Source organism: Canis lupus, chromosome 16, assembly GCF_003254725.2.
Source record: "Canis lupus dingo isolate Sandy chromosome 16, ASM325472v2, whole genome shotgun sequence".
Lineage (NCBI taxonomy): Eukaryota > Metazoa > Chordata > Mammalia > Carnivora > Canidae > Canis > Canis lupus.
Genome location: NC_064258.1, coordinates 27,112,567 through 27,136,431, shown reverse-complemented (window position 1 = coordinate 27,136,431; position 23,865 = coordinate 27,112,567). Strand labels below are relative to the sequence as shown.

At 34.8% G+C, this 23,865-nt stretch overlaps 1 protein-coding gene and 1 long non-coding RNA gene across 8 annotated transcripts in view; one reads left to right on the top strand and one right to left on the bottom strand.

The window, feature by feature from the left end:
• The window catches only part of LOC112651951 (disintegrin and metalloproteinase domain-containing protein 5-like), a 134,492-nt gene that overhangs the window by 19,724 nt on the left and 90,903 nt on the right, over positions 1–23,865 (top strand). For 5 of the 7 annotated variants that reach the window (XM_049094832.1, XM_025435504.3, XM_049094835.1 and 2 more), the window contains 4 exons: positions 13,125–13,196; positions 13,377–13,540; positions 14,308–14,389; positions 21,137–21,273. In XM_049094832.1, the coding sequence (XP_048950789.1) occupies positions 13,125–13,196; positions 13,377–13,540; positions 14,308–14,389; positions 21,137–21,273 (455 nt within the window). The remainder of the gene's footprint in view (positions 1–13,124; positions 13,197–13,376; positions 13,541–14,307; positions 14,390–21,136; positions 21,274–23,865) is intronic. The other 2 variants (XM_049094833.1, XM_049094834.1) reach the window with 2 other exon arrangements.
• The window catches only part of LOC112652318 (uncharacterized), a 36,793-nt gene continuing 34,227 nt past the window's right edge, over positions 21,300–23,865 (bottom strand). The window contains exon 3 of the long non-coding RNA XR_003131384.3: positions 21,300–21,548. This is a non-coding gene — a long non-coding RNA (uncharacterized LOC112652318). The remainder of the gene's footprint in view (positions 21,549–23,865) is intronic.

Sequence of the window (23,865 nt, the reverse complement as noted above, 5' to 3'; positions counted from 1 at the left end):
TTTTTCATTACTAATTTGATTTCTTTGCAAATTATCAGCCTGTTTGACTTTTCTGATTCTTTAGGTTCAGTTTTGGAGTTTCTGTGTTTCTAGGAATTTATCCATTTCTTTACAATTGCCTAATTTGTTGGCATATAATTTTTCATAATGTTCTCTTATAATTGTTTGTATTTCTGTGGTATTGGTTGTGATTTCTCCTCTCTCATTCATGACTTTATTTATTTCCATCCTCTCTCTCTCTCTCTCTCTCTCTCCATCTTTTGATAAGTCTAGCTAGGGGTTTATAAATTTTAATTTTTAATAATTTTAATATTTTTTTTCAAAGAACCAGTTTCTGGTTTCATTGATGTGTTCTACTCTATTTTGTTTGTTTCTTTTTTACTCTAAGCTTTAATATTTCCTTTCTTCTGCAGGCTTTAGTCTTCATTTTTTTGTTCTTTTTCTAGCTCCTTTAAGTGTCAGAATAGATTATGTATTTGAGATTTTTCTTGATTTTTTAGGTAGACTTGAATTGCTATATACGTCCCTCTTTGGACTGCCTTTGCTGCCTTCTAAAGGTTTTGGACCATTGCGCTTTCATTTTCCTTTGTTTCCATATATCTTTAAAATTTCTTCTTTAATTTCCTGGCTAATTCATTTATTCTTTAGTAGGATGTCCTTTAATGTCAATGTATTTGTGATCTTTCTGAACTTTTTCTTATGGTTAACTTCAAATTTCAGAGCATTGTGGTCTGAAAATATGCATGGGATCATCTCTATTTTTTGACCTCCTGAGGGCTGATTTATGTCCTAGTATGCTATCTACTCTGGAGAATGTACCATGTACACTGGTAAAGAATGTATATTCTGTTGTTTTAGGATGAAATGTTCTGAATATATGCGTTAAGTCCATCTGGTCCATTGTGTCATTCAAAACCTTTGTTTCCTTGTAGATTTTCGGCTTTGATAATCCGTCCATTGCTGTAAGTGGGATGTCAAAGTCCCCTACTATTATTGTGTTATTATCAATGAATTCCTTTATGTTTGTTATTATTTTATAGATATGGGTGCTCCTAAGTTAGAGGCATAAATATTTACAATTGTTAGATCTTCTTTTGGATAGACCTCTTTATTATGATGTTGTGGGCACTTCTTCATCTCTTTTCATAGTCTTTGGTTTAAAATCTAGAGTGTCTTATATAAGACACTTATATAAGACATCATGAAACTATGATGGTTGTTCTCCTATTGTCTTACTTCACTTAGCATAATACCCTCCAGTTCCATCCATGTCGAAGTAAATGGTGGGTATTCATCCTTTCTGATAGCTGAGTGACATTCCACTGTATATAGAGAACACATCTTTATCCATTCATCTGTTGAAGGACACCATGGCTCCATCCACAGTTTGGCTATTGTGGACATTGCTGCTATAAACATTGGGGTGCAGGTGTCCTGTCATTTCACTACATCTGTATCTTTGGGGTAAATACCAACTAGTACAATTGATAGTTCATAGGGTAGCTCTGTTTTAACTTTTTGAGGAACCACCACACTGCTTTCCAGAGTGGCTGTACCAGTTTGCATTCCAACCAACAGTACAAGAGGGTTCCCCCTTCTCCACATCCTCTCCAACTTCTGTTGTTTCCTGTCTTGTTAATTTTCGCCATTCTCACTGGTGTGAAGTGGTATCTCATTGTGGTTTTGATTTGTATTTCCCTGAAGGCAAGTGATGCAGAGCATTTTCTCATGTGCTTGTTGGCCAAGTGTATGTCTTCTTTGCTGAAATGTCTGCTCATGTCTTTTGCCCATTTCATGATTGGATTTTTTGTTTCTTGGGTGTTGAGTTTAATAAGTTCTCTATAGATCTTGAATACTAGCACTTTATCTGATATGTCATTTGCAAATACCTTCTCCCATTCTGTCTTTTAGTTTTGTTGAGTGTTTCTTTTGCTGTGCAGAAGCTTTTTATTTCTGATTAAGCCCCAGTAGTTCATTTCTGGCTTGTTTCCTTTCCCATCACAGATGTATCTTGCAAGAAGTTACTGTGGCCAAGTTCAAAAAGGTTGTTGCCTGTGTTCTTCTCTAGGATTTTGATGGATTCTTGTCTCACATAATTTATATCTTTCATCCATTTTGAGTTTATCTTTGTGTATTATGTAAGAGAGTGGTCTAGTTTCATTCTTCTACATGTGGCTATCCAATTTTCCCAACATCAGTTACTAAAGAGACTTTCTTTTTTTCCAGTGGATTTTCTTTCCTGCTTTGCCAAATATTAGTTGACCAAAGAGTTGAGTGCCCATTTCTGGGTTCTCTGTTCTGTTCCATTGGTCTAAGTGTCCGTTTATGTGCCAGTGCCATATATCTTGACAATCACAGTTTTGTAATACAGCTTGAAGTCAGGCATTGTGATACCCCTGACATTGGTTTTCTTTTTCAATATTCCCTGGCTATTCAGGGTCTTTTCTGATTTCATTCAAGTCTTAAGATGATTTGTTCCAACTCTGTGAAGAAAGTCCATGGTATTTTTTTAAGATTTTATTTATTTATTCATGAGACATAGAGAGAAAGAGAAAGGTAGAGACACAGGCAGAGGGAGAAGCAGTCTCCATTCAGGGAGCCTGATGTGGGACTCGATCCCAGGACTCCAGATGATTCACATCCTGGGATGAAGGCAGCGCTAAACAGCTGAGCCACCCAGGCTGCCCAGTCCATGGTATTTTGATAGGGATTGCATTTAATGTGTAAATTACCCTGGGTAGCATAGACATTTTCAAAGCATACCCTATTGTAGCATAGATATTTATTATTCCAATTGTGAGCATGGAATGTTATTCCATCTCTTTGTGTCTTAGTTTCTTTCAGAAGTGTTCTGTAGTTTTTAGGGTATGGATCCTTTACCTCTTTGGTAAGGTTTCTTCCCAGGTATCTTATGGTTTTGGGTGCAATTGTAAATGGGATTTATTCCTTAATTTCTCTTTCTTCAGTCCACTGTTAGTGTATAGTAGTGCCGCTGATTTCTGTGCATTGTTTTTGTACCTGCCACATTGCTGAATTGCTGTATGACTTCTAGCAATCTTAGGGTTGAATCTTTTGGATTTTCTATATACAGTGTCATGTCATCTGTGAAGAGGGAGAGTTTGACTTCTTTGCCAATTTGAATGCCTTTTATTTCTTTTTGTTGTCTGATTGCTGAGGCTAGGACTTCTGGGTCTTGAGAGGTTTTGATGACTGCCTCAATTTCCTCGCTAGTTATTGGTCTGTTCAGGTTTTCTATTTCTTCTTGTTCAAGTTTTGGTAATTTGTGGTTTTCCATAAATGCATCCCTTTCTTCTAGATTGCCTAATTTGTTGGCATATAGCTGTTTATAATACATCTTTAAAATTGTTTGTATTTCCTTGGTATTGGTTGTGATCTCTTTCATTCGTGCTTTTATTAATTTGAGTCTTTTTTTCTTTTCTTTTTAATAAGACTGGCTAGGGGCTTATCTATCCTACTAATTCTTTCAAGGAACCAGCTCCTGGTTTTATTAATCTATTCTAAAGTTCTTCTAGTCTCTATTTCATTGAGTTTTGCTCAAATCTTTGTTATCTCTCTTCTTCTGTTTGGTGTAGGTTTTACTTCCTGTTCCAGTTCCTTTAGGTGTGACGTTAGCTTGTGTATTTGAATTTTTTCCAATTTTTTGAGGAAGGCTTGTATTGTGATGTATTTCCCTCTTAGAACCAGTTTTGCTGTGTCCGAGATTTTGAACGCTTCTATCTTAATTTTCATTAGTTTCTGTGAATCTTTTAATTTTTCTCTAATTTCCTGGTTGACCCATTCATCTTTTAGTAGGATGCTCTTTAACTTCCATGTGTTTGAGTTTCTTCCAAATTTCTTCTTGTGATTGAATTCTAGTTTCATTTTTTTTTTTTTGAATTCTAGTTTCAAAGCATTTTTGTCTGAAATTATGCAAGGGATTTCCCCAATCTTTTGCTATTGGTTGAGACCTGATTTATGACCTAGTATGTGGTCTATTCTGGAAAAAGTTCTAAGTGTACTTAAGATTGTGTATTCACTTGTGTTTGCATGGAAGGTTCTGTATATATCTGTCAAATCTATTTGGTCCAGTGTATCATTTAAGGCTTTGTTTCTTTGGTAATGTTCTGCTTAGAAGATCTGTCATTTATTGAAAGTGCCGTGTTGAAGTCTCCCACTATTAGTGTATTGTTATATAAGTATCTCTTTACTTTGGTTATTAATTGATTGATATACTTGGTGGCTCCCACATTAGAGGAATAAATATTCATGATTGTTAGGTCTTCTTGTTGGATAGACCCCTTAAGTATGATATAGTGTCCCTTTTCATCTCTTACCATAGTCTTTGGTGTAAACTTTAATTTTTCTGATATGAGGTTTGTTACTCCAGCTTTCTTTTGAGGACCATTTTAATGGTAAATGGTTCTCCACCCCTTCATTTTCAGCCCGGAGGTGTCCTTAGGTCTAAAATGAGTCTCTTGTAGACAGGATATAGATGGGTATTGCTTTTTTATCCAGTCCAATACCCTGCATCTTTTGATGGGATCATTTAGTCCATTCACGTTCAGAGTAATTATTGAAAGATATGAATTTAGCATCATCGTAATACCTATTCAATAGTTCCTGTTTTTGTAGATTATGTCTTTGGGCATCCCCTTTCTTTTACAGAGTTCCCCTTAATATTTCTTGCAGAGCTGGTTTGGTGATCACATATTCTTTCAGTTTCTACCAATCTTGAAGCTCTTTATCTCTCCATTCTGAATGAGAGCCTTGCTGGATAAAGTATTCTTGGCTGCATGTTCTTCTCATTTAGTACCCTGACCCTGAATATATCCTGCTAGCCCTTTCTGGCCTGCCAGGTCTCAGTGGAGAGCTGTTAATCTAATATTTCTCCCCATATAATTTAAGAATGTCTTTTCTTGCACTGCTTTAAGAATTTTCTCTTTATCTTTGAAATTTGTAAGTTTTGCTATTAAGTGTCAAGGTGTTGAACGATTTTTATTGATATTTTTATGGGTCCTCTCTATCTATTGGATCTGAATGCCTGTTTCTTTCCCCATATTTGGGAAGTTCTCAGCTATGATGCTCAAATAAATTTTGTGGTCCTCTCTCTCTCTCTCTCAGCCTCTTCTGGAATCCCAATTAGACATATATTCTTCCTTTTCAAGTCAATTATTTTCCTAAGCCTTTCTTCATGGGCTCTTGTTTTTTTTGTTTTTCCTCAGTTTCCTTTCCTTACCAACTTGTCTTCTGTGCTACTCACTCTCTCTTCCACCTCATTAACCCTAGCAGTTAGAACAACCAGTTTGGATTGCATCTCATTTAATCTATTTTTAATTTTGGCCTGATTAAATCTTAGTTCTGCAGTAACGAAATCTCTAAAGTCCTTTATGCTTTTTTTCCTGAGCCACCATTAGTTTTACAATTGTACTTTTGGATTGATTTTCTGACATCATATTTAAATCCAAATTCTGCAACTGTTGCAGAGAGAACCGTTTCTCATTCTTTGTCTTGTGGTGAGTTCTTCTTTCTTGTCATTTTGTCCAGTGCAGAGCGGCTGTATGAGTGGCCTTAAACAATAATATCTATCACAACCTAAATAAAATACACCCTAGATGATTCTAAGAGGTCAGAGACCAGAAAATAAAAGAAAAAGAAAACAGTGCAAAATAAAGCAGAAGGACCACTAATGTAAAAAAAATTTTAAAACAAAGTAGTGAAAATAAATAGCTGGTAAAATATTGTTAAGTTGGGAAAGAGAAAAAATATTGGAAATTTTTAGTCTGATATAAAAATGATTTGTAATGGAAAAAGAAAAAGAAGAAGAGGGGGAAAGGGACCCTCTAGTTCTATATGCTATTTCTCTCAGTCCTAGAGCTTTCCAATGCTTCTTGGTCAGTAAATTTGCTCTTCCCTTGTTCTTTCAGCAGTTCTCCTAGGGTAGGAGCCTTCTGTGCTGATTCTCAGGTGTCTGTGCCTGGGTGGAGATGCCTGCCCTTTTCCACATACTGGGAGTGAGATGTTGATCCTGTGAGACCTTTGTTTTCTAGAAGCCCCACCTCCTCCAGGCACAAGGTGAAACAAAGAGGAAAAACAACAATGGTGGGGCCAGATTTCCAGCTTTGAAGTTGAGCTCCCCGTGAGTAACTAACTGTAGTCTCCCAGTCTGCACTGGCCTAGATGCTCTTGGGGTGCTGGTGCACTGATCTGCACAGCTTGGGGTGCCCAGTGGCAGGAGAGTCCTTGCTGTTCTGTGCCCTCCCTGCTTCCACCTGTCCCAGGGGGCACAAAGGATCCCCTGCTTTTTCCACTTGGGCACCCTGGGATCTGGGCCCTGTATCGCTGGACCTGTGCTCCCAGGGAGCTCCTCTCCTGAAGGGAATGTGGCACACACACCTCCATCTGAAGCCATGCTCTAGGCTACAGGGAGCTCTGGAGCCCCTGATCTAACTGACTGGGTTCTCACAAATGCCCTGGAGAGCTGTGGTGCTCCAGCCCTTTATTGATATTGGAAGTCATTTTGTGGTGAGCTTTCCCCCAGGTGCTCCTCCTCTTATAGTGACTCCAGGAATCTTGAGGCTTCACTGCCTCTCCTGCGATTCTGCCTCATTTCCCTGCTAAGCTCGCCTCTGTCAGGGAAAACTCAGGGCAGATTTTTAAAGTTCCCGCTTTTCCAGGGCTGGACTTTCTGCCTGGAGGCTCCTCTTTAGCCCAGCTATTTGTTGTTTCCCTCCCCCACTTTATTCTTTTTTATTTTATTTTTCCACTTTCCTACCTAGTTAGAGGTGAAAATTTCTATGTAGCATTCCAGTTGCTCTCTCTTTAAATCTCAGGTTGAATTCACAGGTATTCAGGATGTTTTAAAAGTTATCTAGGTAAGTTTGTGGAGCCAGGTGAGTTGAGGACCCCTACTCTTCTGCCATCTTGCCCCTCCAACAGATATTGTTTCTTTTTAAGTCCTGTAGACTTTCCTCACTTTTTCATTCTTTGTTTTTTTGATCCTCTGGATAATTTAAAATGCCCTATTTTGGGGATCATGAATCTTTCTTCTGCATGGTAAAGTCTGCTGCTCTTGGAGTCCTCTATTGAACTCTTCAGTTAAGTTGTATTTTTCAGGTTCGATATGTCATTTTTAAAAATGATTTCTATTTGTTGAATTCCTCATTTTGTTTATGCATTGTTTTCCTAATTTTATTTGCATGTTCTTGTGGTTCACTAAGCTTCTTTAAGGCAATTACACCAAATTCTCTGACAGTTTGTAGATCTCTATATCATTGTGATGAGTTATTGGAGCTCTATTAGTTTCCTTTGGTGGTACCTTGTTTTTCCAAATTTTCATGATCTTGATTCCTTATGTCAGTATCTTCCCATTGAATAAGCGATTTTTTTCCTCCCAGATTTTATAGGTTGCTTTAGTAGAGATAGTCATTCACCATTTGCCTTAAATTGAGCCCTGGGTGTGTCAGCTGGTAGCATCCTTGGGCAAGTGGTATTCACTATCAGTGCATATTTTTGGGTGAGACTACTGACTGAGTTTTGAAGTTGAGGGTAGGTGCTGCTGGCTGAGAACCATTGTATAGGAATACTGACTTAGTTCCTTGCCCAAGTGAAGCTGTAGGATAGGCTCTGCAGTTGCCTGGATTCTCTAATCAGAATTCCTAGGCTTCAGGACTGTATATATACTCAGTATTGGGCAGGGTTATGTATTAGGTTATTGTCCTGGTATGGCAGCGGAATGAGCCTCATGGTTTCTACAGCTCATGTTTGTGGACCCAAGTCAGGCAGCTCTATGCATTGAATTCCTGGCCAGATGAGGCTACTAGTTCTGCTCTACAGGTGTGGAAGGCAAAGATCTGTTCATTACTTAAGTACTACTGTAGGCAGAGCTGCAGGGTGGGCTATGTAGCACCCTGTGTTCTGTTATGTTCCTGGTTTGATGGACGAAGGCTATATTCAGCAGTGAGCTGGGATATGAATTAGTTTCCAGGCATTGCAGTGTCCTCAATACAAAACACGACTGTGGTTGTCTCTTGTTTCAGAATCATATTAGGCAGAACTATGCACCAAATTCCTTGGCCTGGACAGGCCACCAACCTAGCTTTACCTAGGTGGTCAAAATCTACTCTAATTGGAGTTGCAAGATGGGATACACAGAATCCTGGAGCTCCAATTATGTTTCCTTCTCAGATGGGCTTGAGACTGTATTCACCTTTGGGGATGGCTGTAAATTAGTTTCATTCCTGGTTTCAGCTGCAGAACAGGCCCTTACCTAGAAAGCTCCTTCTTTATGGATCTAATCAGACAGAATTGCAACCTCAACTCCCTGGCCAGTGAGGACCATCATCCTGGTTCTGTAGATGCAGAGACACTTGCCAGGCTTTCTGTTCAAGTGTTTCTAATTGGGCCTGTTGGGTGGGCTACCAGGATTTCAGGGAGCTCTGGTTAGGTTTCTTTGTTGGCAGGGTTAGATGGAAGCTGTATTCAGCAATGGAAAGGGCCACAGATTAGCTTCACTCTCTGGCAATATTATGTTACAATATTATTGAGCTACTGTTGTTTCTTCCTTATGATAATGCTGTAGTGGGCAAACAGGTGAAAATCCTTATTCTTAGGGAGTACATGTGGAAGTCTTTGCAATTTAATATCAAATAGTCCAGAAAAATGAACAATGTATGCCCAGATCTACCTCTATAAACAGATATATATATATGGAAATTTATCTAACATTAATAGTAGATTCATCTAATTGAAGGATATAAGGATAGTCTTTGAATTTTAAATTTTATGTATACTGATTTTTTTCATAATAAAAAGTAAGTTGTACTTATCAAAATTAATGACTTCTGAATGTAATTTTATGTAAATTATACCTCAATAAAGTTGATCTAAAAATTTTGGAGCAGAGTAACAAGAAATAGGTATTTCAAAAAATATTTACACAGACTTTATCACTAAGTAAAAAAGAAAGAGAAATATACTGCTGCTTCTAATCACTTGGCAGGGTGTGGGGTTGTTTCATTTACTTAATCATATCCATCAAATTCATACTAAGAGATAGTAAGAATTTTGAAAACAATAGTTGAATACTGCTAAGTCCTAGAAATTTTTTATTGTTACCTTGTAAGAGGTTTTGTGTAAGTGGTCTGGTGGATAAACATGGAGAAACTTGTTTTACAATGTTTAAACATATCTGAATATACAATCTCAAATGTATAACTTTAAAATCAGCCCCCAAATATTCATATATAACCTACCAAAAGTCAAAAGGAAATACCATGAAGACATGAATAAGAAAATAGAAAATTATAGATCAGCTCCATTGATTACAATGTGAGTAGGTTAACTATCTCTTTAAAGTGCAAAGATTCTCAGCTTACATGACATATGTGAGACAGCTTAAACAAAATGGCATTATTAAGAATAAAATTTTTTTTAAAAGACCTTCAAAAATATACCGGGATTGTCAATTAAAAAGATGATCAAGGTGGTATTACTAACAGGCAAATTCAGGATACAAAGCCTAAAGTAGAAGAATGAAGATATTTAGGTTGAAAAGCACAATTCAAGTTAAAGATGCATTTCTAATAGTGAACTCTTAGTTGACAAGTGAGTTATGAAGAAACTAAAAAACAAAACCTCTGGAAATATATCAAAACCCAAAACTATAGTGGAGTACATTAAGGCATTTTTCTTAGCCTTTAAGATATGGAAAAAACATGTTAACAGAGATCAAATTATTTATTAGCCAGCCTCACTAAACACTTATTTACCTTTGTAACTTCTGAATAGGTGTCACATATATTCAAATTCCTAAAGATGTCTGTAGGAAATACATACATCAGTAGTCATTTCTAGGTCACAAGGAAAACACCAATAATTTTGTAAAAGTAAAAATCAATATGCCAAAACTCTATCATAATATACTAAAACAAGAATTAAAAGAGATAAAGAAAAATAATACAGTGAAAAAATTTTAAATACTATCATGAGTAACTTTTTTCAGAGTGGAAACACAAAACTATAATTATAAGTTATTTAGAAATTAATGAATTTTATACAATATTTTAAAAATTTGGAGCATAAGGATTAATTATAGCAGGCTAGGTTGTACTATGATAAAAAATCTTTTTTTAAATGTATTTATTACCTTTATTTTTAATTTAACTTGGTTGAAAATGTATATAATTTAGTAATAGCTGTTTAAAAATTGGGTTGAAAATTTAAAAATCAGCTGTAGTGAACCAGTATAAGCCTGCTATAGCATACTACTGGATTACTATAATGTCTCCTTTTTCATTCCTGATTTTGGTAATTAATGTGGTCTTTTTCTTTTTCTTTGCATGTTTTTAAATTTAAATTTTGGTTGTTAACATAGAGTACAATATTGGTTTCTAGAGTAGAATTCAGTAATTCATCATTTACATGTAACACGCACTACTCATCACAAGTGCCCTCTTTAATACTCATCATTCATTTAACCCATCCTCCATCCTCCCCCTCCATCAACCCTCAGTTTATTCTCTATCAATTTTTTCTCTTTTTTTTTTCTTGAGAGGGAGTGGAAAGAGAGGAAAAGGAAAAGGGAGGGAAAGAGAGAGAGAGAGAGAGAGAGAGAATGATCAGGGAGAGAGGCAGAGGGAGAGGGAGAAGCAGGCTCTCTGCTGAGCAGGAAGCCCGATGCAGGGCTCAATCCCAGTACCCTGGAATCATGACCTGAGCCAAAGGCAGATACTTAACTAGCTAGGCCACCCAGGTGCCCCTTGTTCTCTATCATTAAGAATCCTTTGTGGATTGTTTCCCTCTTTCCTTTTTTTTCCCCCTTCCCATATGCTCATCTATTTTCTTTCCTAAATTCCACATATGAGTGAGATCATTTGGTATTTGTCTTTCTCTGACTTACTTCACTTAGCATAAATACATTCTAGCTCTAAAATGCAGATTTGAAGGGATGTATGCAACCCAATATTTATAACAGCATTATCAACGATGGCCAAACTATAGAGCGAGCCCAAATGTCATCAAGTGATGAATGGATAAAGAAGATGTGGTACCATGGAATAATATTCCATTTATACCATGGAATATTATTCAGACATCAAAAAAGAAAAAAAAAGCAAAATAGTAATAGCTAAATGCAGTTTAATTTTTGTTCATGTGATGTCAGCCATGGATCTAGGTGACTCTAGACAACTGTCTTCCATGTGTTGGCTCAGCCTTCCAAATGCTTAAGATTTTTGGTATTTCTTTACTGATAGGTTTTCTCTCCCAATTTCCAAGCCAGTAGAAGAGCAGACCAGACAGACATGAGCCATAGTAGAGAAATACTTTGTCTCAGAAGTGTCACTTATCACTTTGTCCTCACTTCATTGTCCAAAGTGAATAAACTGGCCATGCCTATATTGGCCATGCCTATATTCAGGAAGGGCTCCTGAACTAGAAGAGAGCTGAATATTGGTAAATAGCTAGAATGCCTACCACAGAGGATAGTATCTAAAACCGTAAAATGAGGAATGTGAGGAGAATAGACAATAGTTAATAAAACATAAGTTGATAAACAGAAACATTAAAATAAATAAATTTAAGAGCTTGTTGTTGAAAAATAAATGGTAGAAAGTATAATTAAGCAAAAAGGACAAATACATATTATGATGTTAGTAAAGATTAAGATGATATAACTATGACTTTGGAGAAGATTAAAATTAACAAGTGCAAATTTAATGAATTCTCCAAGGGAGATAAGAATTTAAGTCAAATCATGTTTTACACCTTAAACCTACACAATATTATATATTAACTATATCATAAAAAGCTGGGGAAAAAAGAATTTTTTTCAGTTGTCTGTGTTAGGTATAGTTTTAAAGGAAAGTTTTTAAGTGTTTTGGCAAGACATAATTCATGTACTAATACAATTTTAGGGCATAGGAAAAAATGCAACTTAGTTTTAAGTGGTGCTCTCATATTTACTAAGCAACATTCATTTGCTCAATCAATTATGACAAAGTGTGTGCACATATACAAACACATGAGAAACAGGTCCATATTAAAGCTATAAACTTCTAAATAAAATATTAATTTTGATCGCAAATTAATAGAATGTAATGCTTTGATCAAGGAATAAGATGGTATAGTGTAAGTAATCTATTAATGAAATGTATCAATAGGTCAAAAGATAAAAGCCATTGTCAATCACCATCAAAATGGCTATTGATAAAAATTCAACTCTTGTTTTTTGTAAACATTTAGGAAATAAAAAGATTTAGTTTTTTCTCAACACAATCTAGAATACTCATCTTAAACTGAACATTAAATGATGAAATATTTGAAATTTTCCAATGAAAAATCCAGAGCAAAGCTCACATACCTGACATCATCATTGTTATTTCACATTGTCTTGGCATTCTTTTTTTTTTTTTTTAGATTTATTTATTTATTTATTCATGAGAGACACAGAGAGAGAGAGAGAGAGAGAGAATGAGATGTACAGGCAGAGGGAGAAGCAGGCTCCATGCAGGGAGCCTGACGTGGGATTGGACCCCAGGTCGCCAGGACCACACCCTGGGCTGCAGGCAGCACTAAACCACTGCGCCACCAGGGCTGCCCTGTCTTGGCATTCTAAAGCAATTAGACATAGAAAGAGCTTATTGGAATAAGAATTTAGAACATGAGTTACATGGTGAAATGAAAGAATATACCAAATGCAGTATCCAGAGTCACATTAAGAGTGAACCTCTCATTTAGGATTTTCCACCTCTTTGTGCTTATATGTTTTGGTTTGTGAGTATATGTTGTTATTTTAGAAATAAGTGCACTTTAAAATACCACATTAAAAAATTAATTATTAAATTTTTATAAGCAATAAGTAATGCCACAAGCTGAGTGCACTAAACATTAAAATCATGTTATTAAATATTTTTATTTACTTCTTATATACATTAAGTTATAAATTGAGTTTATTTACTTATTAATTTTTGGAAATCATTGTTTATACATCATTATTGATTTCCTGGATTTCAACTGGAATGTAGCCCTATGGCTACTTTAAAATGTAGCAAATTGTGCATGTAAAAAATGTGTAATATATTCTTGATGGCATCCACTAATTTTTAAAAATAGTTTATCTTTTTCAGTTTGATTACATGGGCTCTGATATAAAGGCTGTAACACAGAAGGTTATTCAGATAATTGGCTTTGTTAACACCGTAAGTTTTAAAAAACTATTTTGTTTTTTTGTTTTGTAAAAGTATAAGTAATATGAATTGATATGTATAGTATTTTGCTGTGCTATTGAAATTCCCAAAATCAAAATACTGAATTATTTTATATGCATTTTTCTGAAAGTTTAAAATAATGTTAAAATTTATTATTGTTTTTTTTTTTAGATGTTTTCCCAGTTAAAACTGACTGTTGTAATATCTTCCATAGAAATCTGGTCAAATAAAAACAAAATTTCTACTATAGGAGATCCTAATAATATATTATCTAGATTTTTAGAATGGAAGCACAAGCATATCTTCCGACCTCATCAGGTTACATATTTGTTTGCGTGAGTACAGCATTCCATATTTGTATAGCATTAAAGGAATAACTTGAAGTGATCTCATGTTAATTATAAAAAATAAGCATTTAAATGTTATGTTGCTCTAAATTTGATATGCATCATGGGATGGGAAAAGCATATAAGTTAAGAGTCTTTGTCCTCAAGGAGCTGATGTGGGGCAATACTTAAAAAATACTTTTATAAGCTGACATAAAATTATCTGATATAAGTAAAATTACATAAAAGTACTGAAATATCTAAGAGAGATTAATTATGAGTGATATAATTTCTTTGTTTTCTTCTGGTTTGTAAAGTTATACTACTTGCTGCTGTCTCACATTCTTGTCTCTCATCTGACCTTTTTCTTTATCTGACTTTTTAATAGCATGAATATATGGAATTGTTACATGCTCTAGAATCTTATGTGCAGAAAAATTATTAATCTTTAGTGAATTAGTAAATAAGAAAATCACAGAAAATTTTATTTTTAGAGCTATAAATATACAGGGAACTAGCATAAAAACTATAAACACTAGTGCAATAACTTTTTGCATAAATTATTAGGCCTTATCCTTATTATACTTCCAGATGTTTATTAAATTTAAAATTTACAAAATATTAAATTGCTCTTAACATTGATGGTTTGAGAAAAATGTACTTAAATAGTTTAATTCAGAGTAGCTTAGGCCATAGGTAATATTTGTTGCTATGAAAATGATTGTCATTAATAATACCACTCATATGCAATTCTGAGGAAAATTATTATTTTTTAGCTTCCAGAAATATCCTAGTTTTATAGGAGCCACATTTCCTGGAAAAATATGTAATAAAAATTTTGCTGTAGGAGTTGCTCTGGTATGTAATTATTTTCCAGTTCCTCATTATTTTCATGTTTCAAAATTTCCTAAATATTTTAAAGAATGAATATATCTATTGCTTAGTTTATTAATCCTTTAATAGTTTTTTATATTACTAATTTGGAGCTTAAATATTAAACTGTATATAATTGCTTTTAGAAATAGAAAATTTAGGGGTTCCTGGATGGCTCAGTCCATTAAGCATCCAACTCTTGATTTTTGGCTCATATCATGATCTCAGGGTTGTGGGATTGAGCCCTGCATTGGCTCTGTGCTCAGTGGGAAGTCTGCTTGAGATTCTCTCTCTTCTTCTCCCTCTGCCCCTTAGTCTCCTAAAATAATAAATAAATCTTAAGAAAAAAAGAACATTTATGAATTGAACTGATTATAATGCCATATTTAAAAAAAACATATTTTACCTAAATAAATTTTTTGAACAGTGACATACTTCCATCAAAATTTATTACATAATCAATGTAATTTTAATGTTATTAAACATACTAGCTTTTCTCCCAACATTAATAATTGGTGTAAATTCATGTGATTTTTTTATTATTTGATTGTTATTTTTTCTATTTTAAGGTAACTATTTTATTAATGCTTTCAATTCTTTGGGGTGTTTGGGATGAGCAGACTGTTGGAGGAAGAAACAGCCATCAAATATTCATAATTACTGTTTTCTGGTAAAAGTGAGAATGAGCTCCTACTATAGATTTATATTCCTTTTGCAACAACTTGTATAAAAAGTAGGGAAAGGAACTAACAGAATACTTCAAAAAAAGAAGTCTATACTTTGTACTGAGCCAGCAGTACAGTTGGTTGTATTTTGGTAGCATGTACAATGAAGTGAATTGTTATTGACAGATTAGATACTTATAATCAGTTCTGATATCTACTTGTTATCTTTCCTATAAATTACATATTGATTGATTAGATAAATCCAAAACCAGTCTGGGTTTGTTACCATGGCTAAGAGAACAGACATTTTATAGGGATTTGTTTTTATTCTCAGTGATTGCTTTTGGTCTTCCTTTAGCCAAAGCTTGAGGAAAGACCATCAGAAATTGTCCAAGTCTTCATCACTGTTGTTAATTCTTGAAAACAATGTTTCATTGCTGAGGACTAATTTTTAGATTGTGCACGTGTGTGTGTGTAAAGCAAATAAAGCAGGTGATAAGAATTATTGAATATAAGAGGTTAGTAAAAAAAAAAAAAAAGAGGTTAGTATGTGTATTTTCCTGATGCCATTCTTAAGACTAATTTTGATTGGCATTTTTAAAATAGAAATTTGTAAATAAAAAAGATGAAAATATCAGTTTAGTAAGAATACTGTAAAAATATCATTATAAAATTAAAATATAAATGTAAAAATGTTATTTTTGTTAATACTAGCAACAAAGAGTTTGAAGATTAGATTTCAGGAAGATAGCTACCAATCATAATATTTTAAGGGTTTTTTTTAAAGTGACAAAATAATTAAATAATTACTTCCTTGAATATGGTGACCTTATTAAATGTCTTGAAATCAATATAAAGTCCTCCAACTTTGTTTTTTGTCACTTGTCTATATACAGCTTTGTATTCTCATAAAGTTTTTCAAATCAGCTTTTCTAGTTACATGCAGACACACAGATACACAGATGCAGAGGCTTACTTAGATTTTGATTGGAATGGTGTGTAATTTATAAATAAATTACGGGAAATTTATTTTAACAACATTGGATCTTCCAGTGTCCACTAACTTGATTTATCTCTCCATTTATTGATGTCTTTTAAAAATTCTCTGTAGAGGGATGCCTGGGTGGCTCAGCGGTTGAGCGCCTGCCTGCCTTTGGCACAGGGCATGATCCTGGATTCCTGGGTTCAAGTCCCACATCGGGCTCCTTGCATGGAGCCTGCCTCTCCCTTTGCCTGTGTCTCTGCCTCTTTCTCTGTGTCTCTCATGGATAAATAAATAAAATCTTAAAAAAATAAAAGTAAAATAAAAATTCTCTGAGATTTCATATATCTTCTGCTAAATTTATTCATAGCTATTTTATATATCCTGATGCTGTTATGACTGATATTGATTGTTTAAATTCATCTTCTAATTTTTCACTGCTAGGGTATATATATATATATATATATATGGTCTATTTTTATACATATTTGTATATATAACCTTGCTGAATTTTTTTTAACCTTGCTGAATTTATGCATAAGATCCATTTTTCTACCTTTAATGAGATATAATTGACATAATATTGTTTAAGACGTACAGCATAATGATTTGATATATGTGTATGTTGTGAAATATTTTCATAATTAGGTTAGTGAACACATCTATCATCTCACGCAGTTGCTATGTGTGTGTATGTGTGTGTGTGTGCGATAAGAACGTTTAAGATCTACTTTCTTAGCAACTTTCAAATATACAATACAAATATATAATACAATTGTATTATTACTATGTCACTATATTCCTTTTCCATTCATCTATCAGTGGACACTTAGGTTGTTATCATGTCTTGGCTGTTGTAAATATGGATGTAATGAACATAGGGTACAAATACCTCCTTGAGACAGAGGTTTTCTTTTTTCCAGGTATATATACCCAGAAGTGGAACTGATGATTCATATGACAGCTCTATTTTTGTTTTTTTTCAGGAATCGCCACACTTTTCCATATTGTTGGTACCAATTTACATTCTTATCAACAGTGTACAAGGGTTCCATTTTCTTCACCAGCATTTATTATCTCTTGTCTTTTTGATAATAGTCATTCTAATAGATGTGAAATGATACCTGTAATTCCCTGATGATCAGTGATGCTGAGCATGTATCTTTCCATGTACCTGTTGTCTATTTGAATATTCTCTTTGGAGAAATGTCTATTCAGGTCCTTTGACCATTTATTTTTTTAAAAAGATTTTATTTAGTTTTTTAAGAGAGAGAGTGGTGAGGAGGAGCAGGAGAGGGAGAAGCAGACTCCATACTGAGTATAGAGCCCAATATGGAGCTCGATCTCATGATCCTGAGATCATGACTCAGCTGAAATCAAGAATTGGATGCCCAACTGACTAAGCCACCCAGGCACCATTTCTTTGACCATTTCTTTATCAGTTGTATGAGTTCCTAATACAGGAATTCTTATTTGGCTTTGATCGTGAGTTGTATGAGTTTCTAATATATTTTGGATATTAACCCTTTATCAGATCTGTATTTTAAAAACCTATTTTTCCTAATCTCTAAGTTGCCTTTTTGTTTTATTGATTGGTTCTTTTCCATGCAGAAACTTTTATAGTAATGAAACTTGTTGTTTGTGGTTTTGGTGTCATATCCATAAAATTATTGCCAAGACCAATGTCAAGATTTTTTTCACTATGTTTTCTTCTGATAGTTTTATAATTTCATTTCTTACATGTAAGTATTTAGTTCATTTTGAGTTCATTTTTGTAAATGATGTGAAATAGGAGTCCAGTTCCATTATTTGCATAATTCTAATATTATGTTAAATAAAAGTAGCAGGAATGGGATCCTTGTCCTGTGTGTTATCTTAGAGGAAAAGCTCTCAGTTTTCCACCTTTGAGTATGATAACTGTGAGCCTGTCATATATGGCCCTTATTATGTTAAGGTATATTCCCTCTATACCCACTTTGTTGAGATATTTTAATCATAAATGGATGTTGAATTTTATCTATTTTTTTATTCACTGTCCTAGTTTCTTATTTCTTTTTAAAATCTTCTTGTCTCGGGGATCCCTGGGTGGCTCAATGGTTTGGCGCCTGCCTTTGGCCCAGGGCGCAGGCCTGGAGTCCCGGGATCGAGTCCCACATCAGGCTCCGGGCCTGGAGTCTGCTTATCCCTCTGCCTGTGTCTCTGCCTCTCTCTGTCTCTATGTCTATCATAAATAAATTTTTAAAAATCTTAAAATCTTCCTGTCTCATTTTTTGCTTTCTGTGGTTTTAATTGTACATCTCATGGGATTCTATTTCCTCTCCTCTCTTAGCATATCAATTATATTAAAAAAAAAACTCCTTAGGCAGTTGTCATAGAGTTTACAGTATATATTTGCAACTAATTTGGTTGTAGTCTAGTTTGAATTAACTAACTGGACTAAAGTAGAACTAATCTAGTTTATTTTCATCAGGTATTGGAAGACATGCAGACATGGTAATGCAGGAAGAAGTTTAACATATAGTTCCCTAGAAACAGAAGGCATGCCTTGCAAGGGCCATAGAAGGAAGCATTAGGGTTGTTCAGGCAGCAAAGGGAGCATGGAGGAAATGTGGACAAGAGCCTTTGTTGGTTCTTTAAGGGAGGAATGGGTAAGGCAAAGTAAGCAGGCGTAGGTTTGGCTAGTTTGAATAATTTCAGCAGGCTTTCTTGCATAGAGACTGTCTAGTTTTCTGGTATCTGGCTCTAGTACCTGATTTTGGCAGGAGGAGAGTGGCCTGAGTATGTGAGCCTCATAAAAGAGGTGGTAGGGTATATGGGCTCTAGGTTGATTGGTTTCCATATGAAAGGCACACTTGCAGGTAAGTTGTTTTATTATCTTAATTGGGTAACCCTGGGAGGAGTCTAGCATTGGCAAGGCCCCAGATATCTAAACATCACAATACAGAAAATCAAAGTCATTTCTGTAACGAATGCAATTAACCCATTAATACAATTTGATTCATATTACCAAATTTCAGGGATAATGAAATTACAGAATACGGCATAAGTTGTGCTAAACAGCAAAGAAAGCATTTTATTATGAGAGTAAAAGGGAGAAACACAAGTGGAAGTATAAGGAATCCTTGTAGGCCAGTGCATAACTAAATTAAAGTACCTTGTATATAATGAGTCTTTATTTTTTTTTTTTAATTTTTAAAGGAATTTATTTTTTATTTTTTTTAAAGATTTTATTTATTTATTCATGATAGACACAGAGAGAGAGAGAGAGAGAGAGAGAGAGGCAGAGACACAGGCAGAGGGAGAAGCAGGCTCCATGCAGGGAGCCCGACGTGGGATTCCATCCCTGGTCTCCAGGATCGTGCCCTGGGCCAAAGGCAGGCCCTAAACCGCTGCTCCACCCAGGGATCCCCTATAATGAGTCTTTATATACATGAAGGCAAGACATATTATGGATCAAGGATGCCTTCTCTGAATAGTTCTTTATTTGCCACTTGTTCACAGTGCTGTAGCCTGGGCCATAAGGAACCCGTCACCTTTTTAAAGACTATTTTTTAAGAACAGTTTTAGGTTCACCACATAACTGAGTGAAAGGTAACACAGACTACCCATATACCACTTGCCCATACACATGCACAACCTCCCTCATTATCTACATCTCTCACCAGAATGGTATATATTTTACTAAGGATGAACCTACATTGACCCATCAAAATCACCCAAAGTCCATAGTTCACATTAGGACTCAATCTTGGCATTGTATATGAGTTTGGACAAAAGATGATAGTTCTCCATTATCATAGTATTATTATGCAAAATATTTTCATTGCCCTAAAAATCCTCTATGTTCTGCCTATTAATTTCTCCCCTCCCTGCCTGCAAAAATGGACCTTTTTATTGTCTCCATAGTTTTTTTATGGACTCCCATGTAGTTGGAATCATTCAGTATGTAGCCTTACTTTTTTCACTTAGTAATATGCACTTAGACTTCCTCCATTTCTTTTCATGACTTGATAGCTCATTTCTTTTTAATGCTGCATAATATGCCATTGTCTGAAATATATCACAATTTATTTATCTGCTCACCTATTGAGGGACATCGTAGTTACTTGTGAGTTTTGGGAATTATGAATGAAGCTTCTATAAACATCTTTGTGTAGAAATTGGAAATGACCCGAAGGAGAACAATGATACTTCATGAGGGTTATTAATTTTCTATTTCTGTGTAACCTATTACACCAAACTTAGCAGATGAAAACAATTCAGTTATGTGGGCCAAGAGTCTAGGTGCATGAGGTCAAGGTGTCAAGGAGTGCTGTAATTATCTCAGGGTTCAACATAGAAAGGATTTGCTTCCAAAGTTAGTCATTTTGCTGTAGCAGATCTCATAAAATCTGTTTCAAACTCATGCATGTGGGCCTCTCTAGAAGCCTACTTCATGATGTCACAGCTGGCTTCACCTAGAGAGACTGAGTGAGACTTAGAATCCAAGTCAGTCTTTTTTTTTTTTTTTTTTTCTTCTACCACATCACACAGGAAACCAGGAAGTCAGTCTTTTTATAATCTATCTTGGAAATGATGAGCCATCTGCTCTGCTACATTTAGTTAATTAGAAGTCAGTAAGTCCAACCTATACACACAGGATAGGAATACACAAGGACGTGAATGCCAGGAGGTGGATCATTGGGATTCATGTCAGAGGCTGCCTACTACAAAGAGAATGTACAATTGATTGTTAAAATAAAAGATTAAAGTCATTTTATTTAAAATGACTCAAAGAATCAATACAGTATGGTGTTTGAGACTCTGTTAGATTAGCTAGGTAGCTAGTATTGTCATTAAGTATTAGTATTTTGAAATTAAACTATTTGTTCACTCATCCATATTTAATGTCTATGGTCCATATGCTTATATAACTCTACTACAGTTGGATCTACGTAGGCATTTTGAATGCATTGATTTTAAAAATGAGTTTATGTACTATTTTTTATTATTTAGCATAGCATACACTAACTTTTTATTATAGTAATTTTATTATAGAATAGTATAGGATTCTTAGCTAACTCTTTTCTTTTTCCTTATATTTAGTATCCAGAGGGTTTATCCTTGGAGTCATACACTGTCAGTATCGTGCAGTTGCTTGGCTTTAATCTGGGATTGAGTTATGATGATCCTGACATTTGCTATTGTTCAGGAGATGTTTGCACAATGTCACGTAAAGCAGTGTAAGATAATTTTCTTTATTGCACATATTCCTTTAAAAATTTTTGTTTGTTTTGGTTAGGAATTTTTATACTTCTATTAACCAAACTGCACTGACAATTACAGAACACTATACCCAACAACTATAGAATACATTCTTTTCAAGTACAATGGAACACATGCCAAAATAGGACCGACACTCTTGCAGGCCTCTCCATGCCTGATGAAACTCTTCCTCCTTCCTAAATTCTGGAGTCTGGCTTGTATTTTTCTCCCTTGGCCAGATTGAAAGCAACCTCTAGGGAAAAAGCATATGAATTGTGTAAATTCAGTAATGCCACATAAAGCTAAATGCTTTGATAATTCCATTTAAAACTGGCATTGTACAATAAAGGATGAACAGTACAATTCATATTAACAATTAAGAAAATTGTTTTATTTAGAAAGATGTTAAATTGTAAATAAATAACACCATGACCTATTGAGAGAGACTGCTGAGGAAAGGAAAACACTTTATTTTAGTGACATTAATAATATATTTTCCCTGCTTTATAAGTAGGGAACCCTATATTTCCACTTTGCTTGGGTTCCCACAAATTATGTGGCCAGTCCTGGTTGTTCCACATAAAGACTTGGTGTGCTTAGTATGTTCAATTTAAATTATTTTAGTTGGTGTGTAGCGTTACCTCATAGTGGTTTTAACCTGCATTTCTTTCTAAGTTAATGATATTGAATGATGTTGAACATATTATCATGCTTAATAGCTTTGTATATTTTCTTTGAAGATCCTATTCAAAAATCTTGTCAATTTAAAGAAAAACAAAGTAGAAATTTTCACACTTTTATTGAGTTGTAAGGATTGTTTATATTCTGGTTTGGAGTTCTTTACCAGATACCTGATTTTCAAATATTTCTTTCTTATTGTGCTTTTTTTGAGAAAAATTTTTTGATGAAGTATAATTTATCAATTTTTTGCATCATGGTTTTATAGCTCTTATATTAATTTTTATGATACATTTTGAATAAATTATGTATATGTGTTTAAGTTCCTTTTTATTTTTGCTAGGTAGGTTTCTGGTTATTCCAATGTCATTGTTTGAAAAGATCATCCTTTCCCCCACTTAATTAATCTTTTGTACTTTCATGTGTATTTTATTATAAGCTTTCTAATTTTTATGAAAACTCTTGCTAAGATTTTGGTAAGTATTGTGTTGTTTAATTGCATAGGCCAATAGTGGGAGAACTGTCATCTTAATAATGTTGAGTCTTTTAATCCTTGAGTATGATATATGTCTTTATTAATTTGGGTCTTCTTTAATTTTTCTCAGCAATATATTGTTTTTTGCAGTTTATATGTCTTGTACTTGTTTTGTTAAATTTATCTTCAAATATTTTATTTCTTTTTATTTTTTTTACTATTATGAATAGAATTGTATTCTTTATTTCATTTTCAGATCGTTCATTGCTAGTTCATTTGCTGTATTGCCAGTCCAGTGGAAAGCTTTTCTGGTAGGCAGGTTACTATTACTAGGTTTCCCTGTCAGTATTAGTCTGTCTCAAACCTAATCAATACTGAGGTTTCCTCTGAGAAGAACATGAAGTGCAGCTAGAACAGTATAGGTTCACTTACAACCCCTTTCTGCTGTTTTCCCATGTTCTAACTGTGTAATTTCTGGCCAGGGCTTCCAGGCTTTAAACAATTTGTGTTTAGTTTCTACAGAACTTTGGCATCTGCCAAGAATTTAGAATCACATTTTCTGTTCAGCTATTAATTTTGGAATCCATATTTAGTTTTATAAGATTTTCTCTGTTTTTAGTTTTGAGTTTTTGGCTCATGAATTTTATTTGTTTGTTGATAAGAAATGTAAGAGTGGAGTATTAATAAAATTCAATTTAGTTCTATAATGTCAAGAATTTAGAAATTAAGGGCTCAGTTGATTAAGCACCTGACTCTTGATTTTGGCTCAAGTCATGATCTCAGGATTGTGAGCTTGACCCTGGTGTGGAGCCTGCTTAAGATTCTCTCTCCAGGGGGAGGGGTAAGGGGGAGGTAGGGTAAGGGGTGGGAGGAGTAGGGGCACCCTGAGATTGTCCTGTTCCTCAAACACAGCCAGATAGTTATAAAATCATTATTAACACCCAAGAAATCAATCAGATTCTGAAAGAACAAAATCTGCCAAGTCTTAAGTAGAAAAATGGCCACATTTTGGGAGGTAAGAGGTGTGTAAGTTCATTTGGGGTAGATAAAGCTGTGGATCTGGTGGTAGGGAGGGAACCTGCTTATAGCTGCTATTGCAAGGTATTAGAAGCTGCAGAGCACAAAATCTGAACCTTTGGAAGTTTGCTACTGTCTGGAATGTGCCTGGCTTAAAGCTCCTTAGATGGCAAAGAAGGATAGAATCCCAAGAGTGACAGGGTGCCCTGAGGATACCCTGGAATGCAGGAAGAATGGGTGGTACCAAGTTGATGCACTGTTCCCAGGCATGGGAACCAGGAAGCCAGAGGAGAGGAGCAGATCTTAGTGCTGGCTTTTACTATAAACTATGAACTGTGGCATGGTCCTGCAACAGTTTTCCTGGGATGAGAGCAGTGAGTCTTGTTGCCAGCTTTCTGCT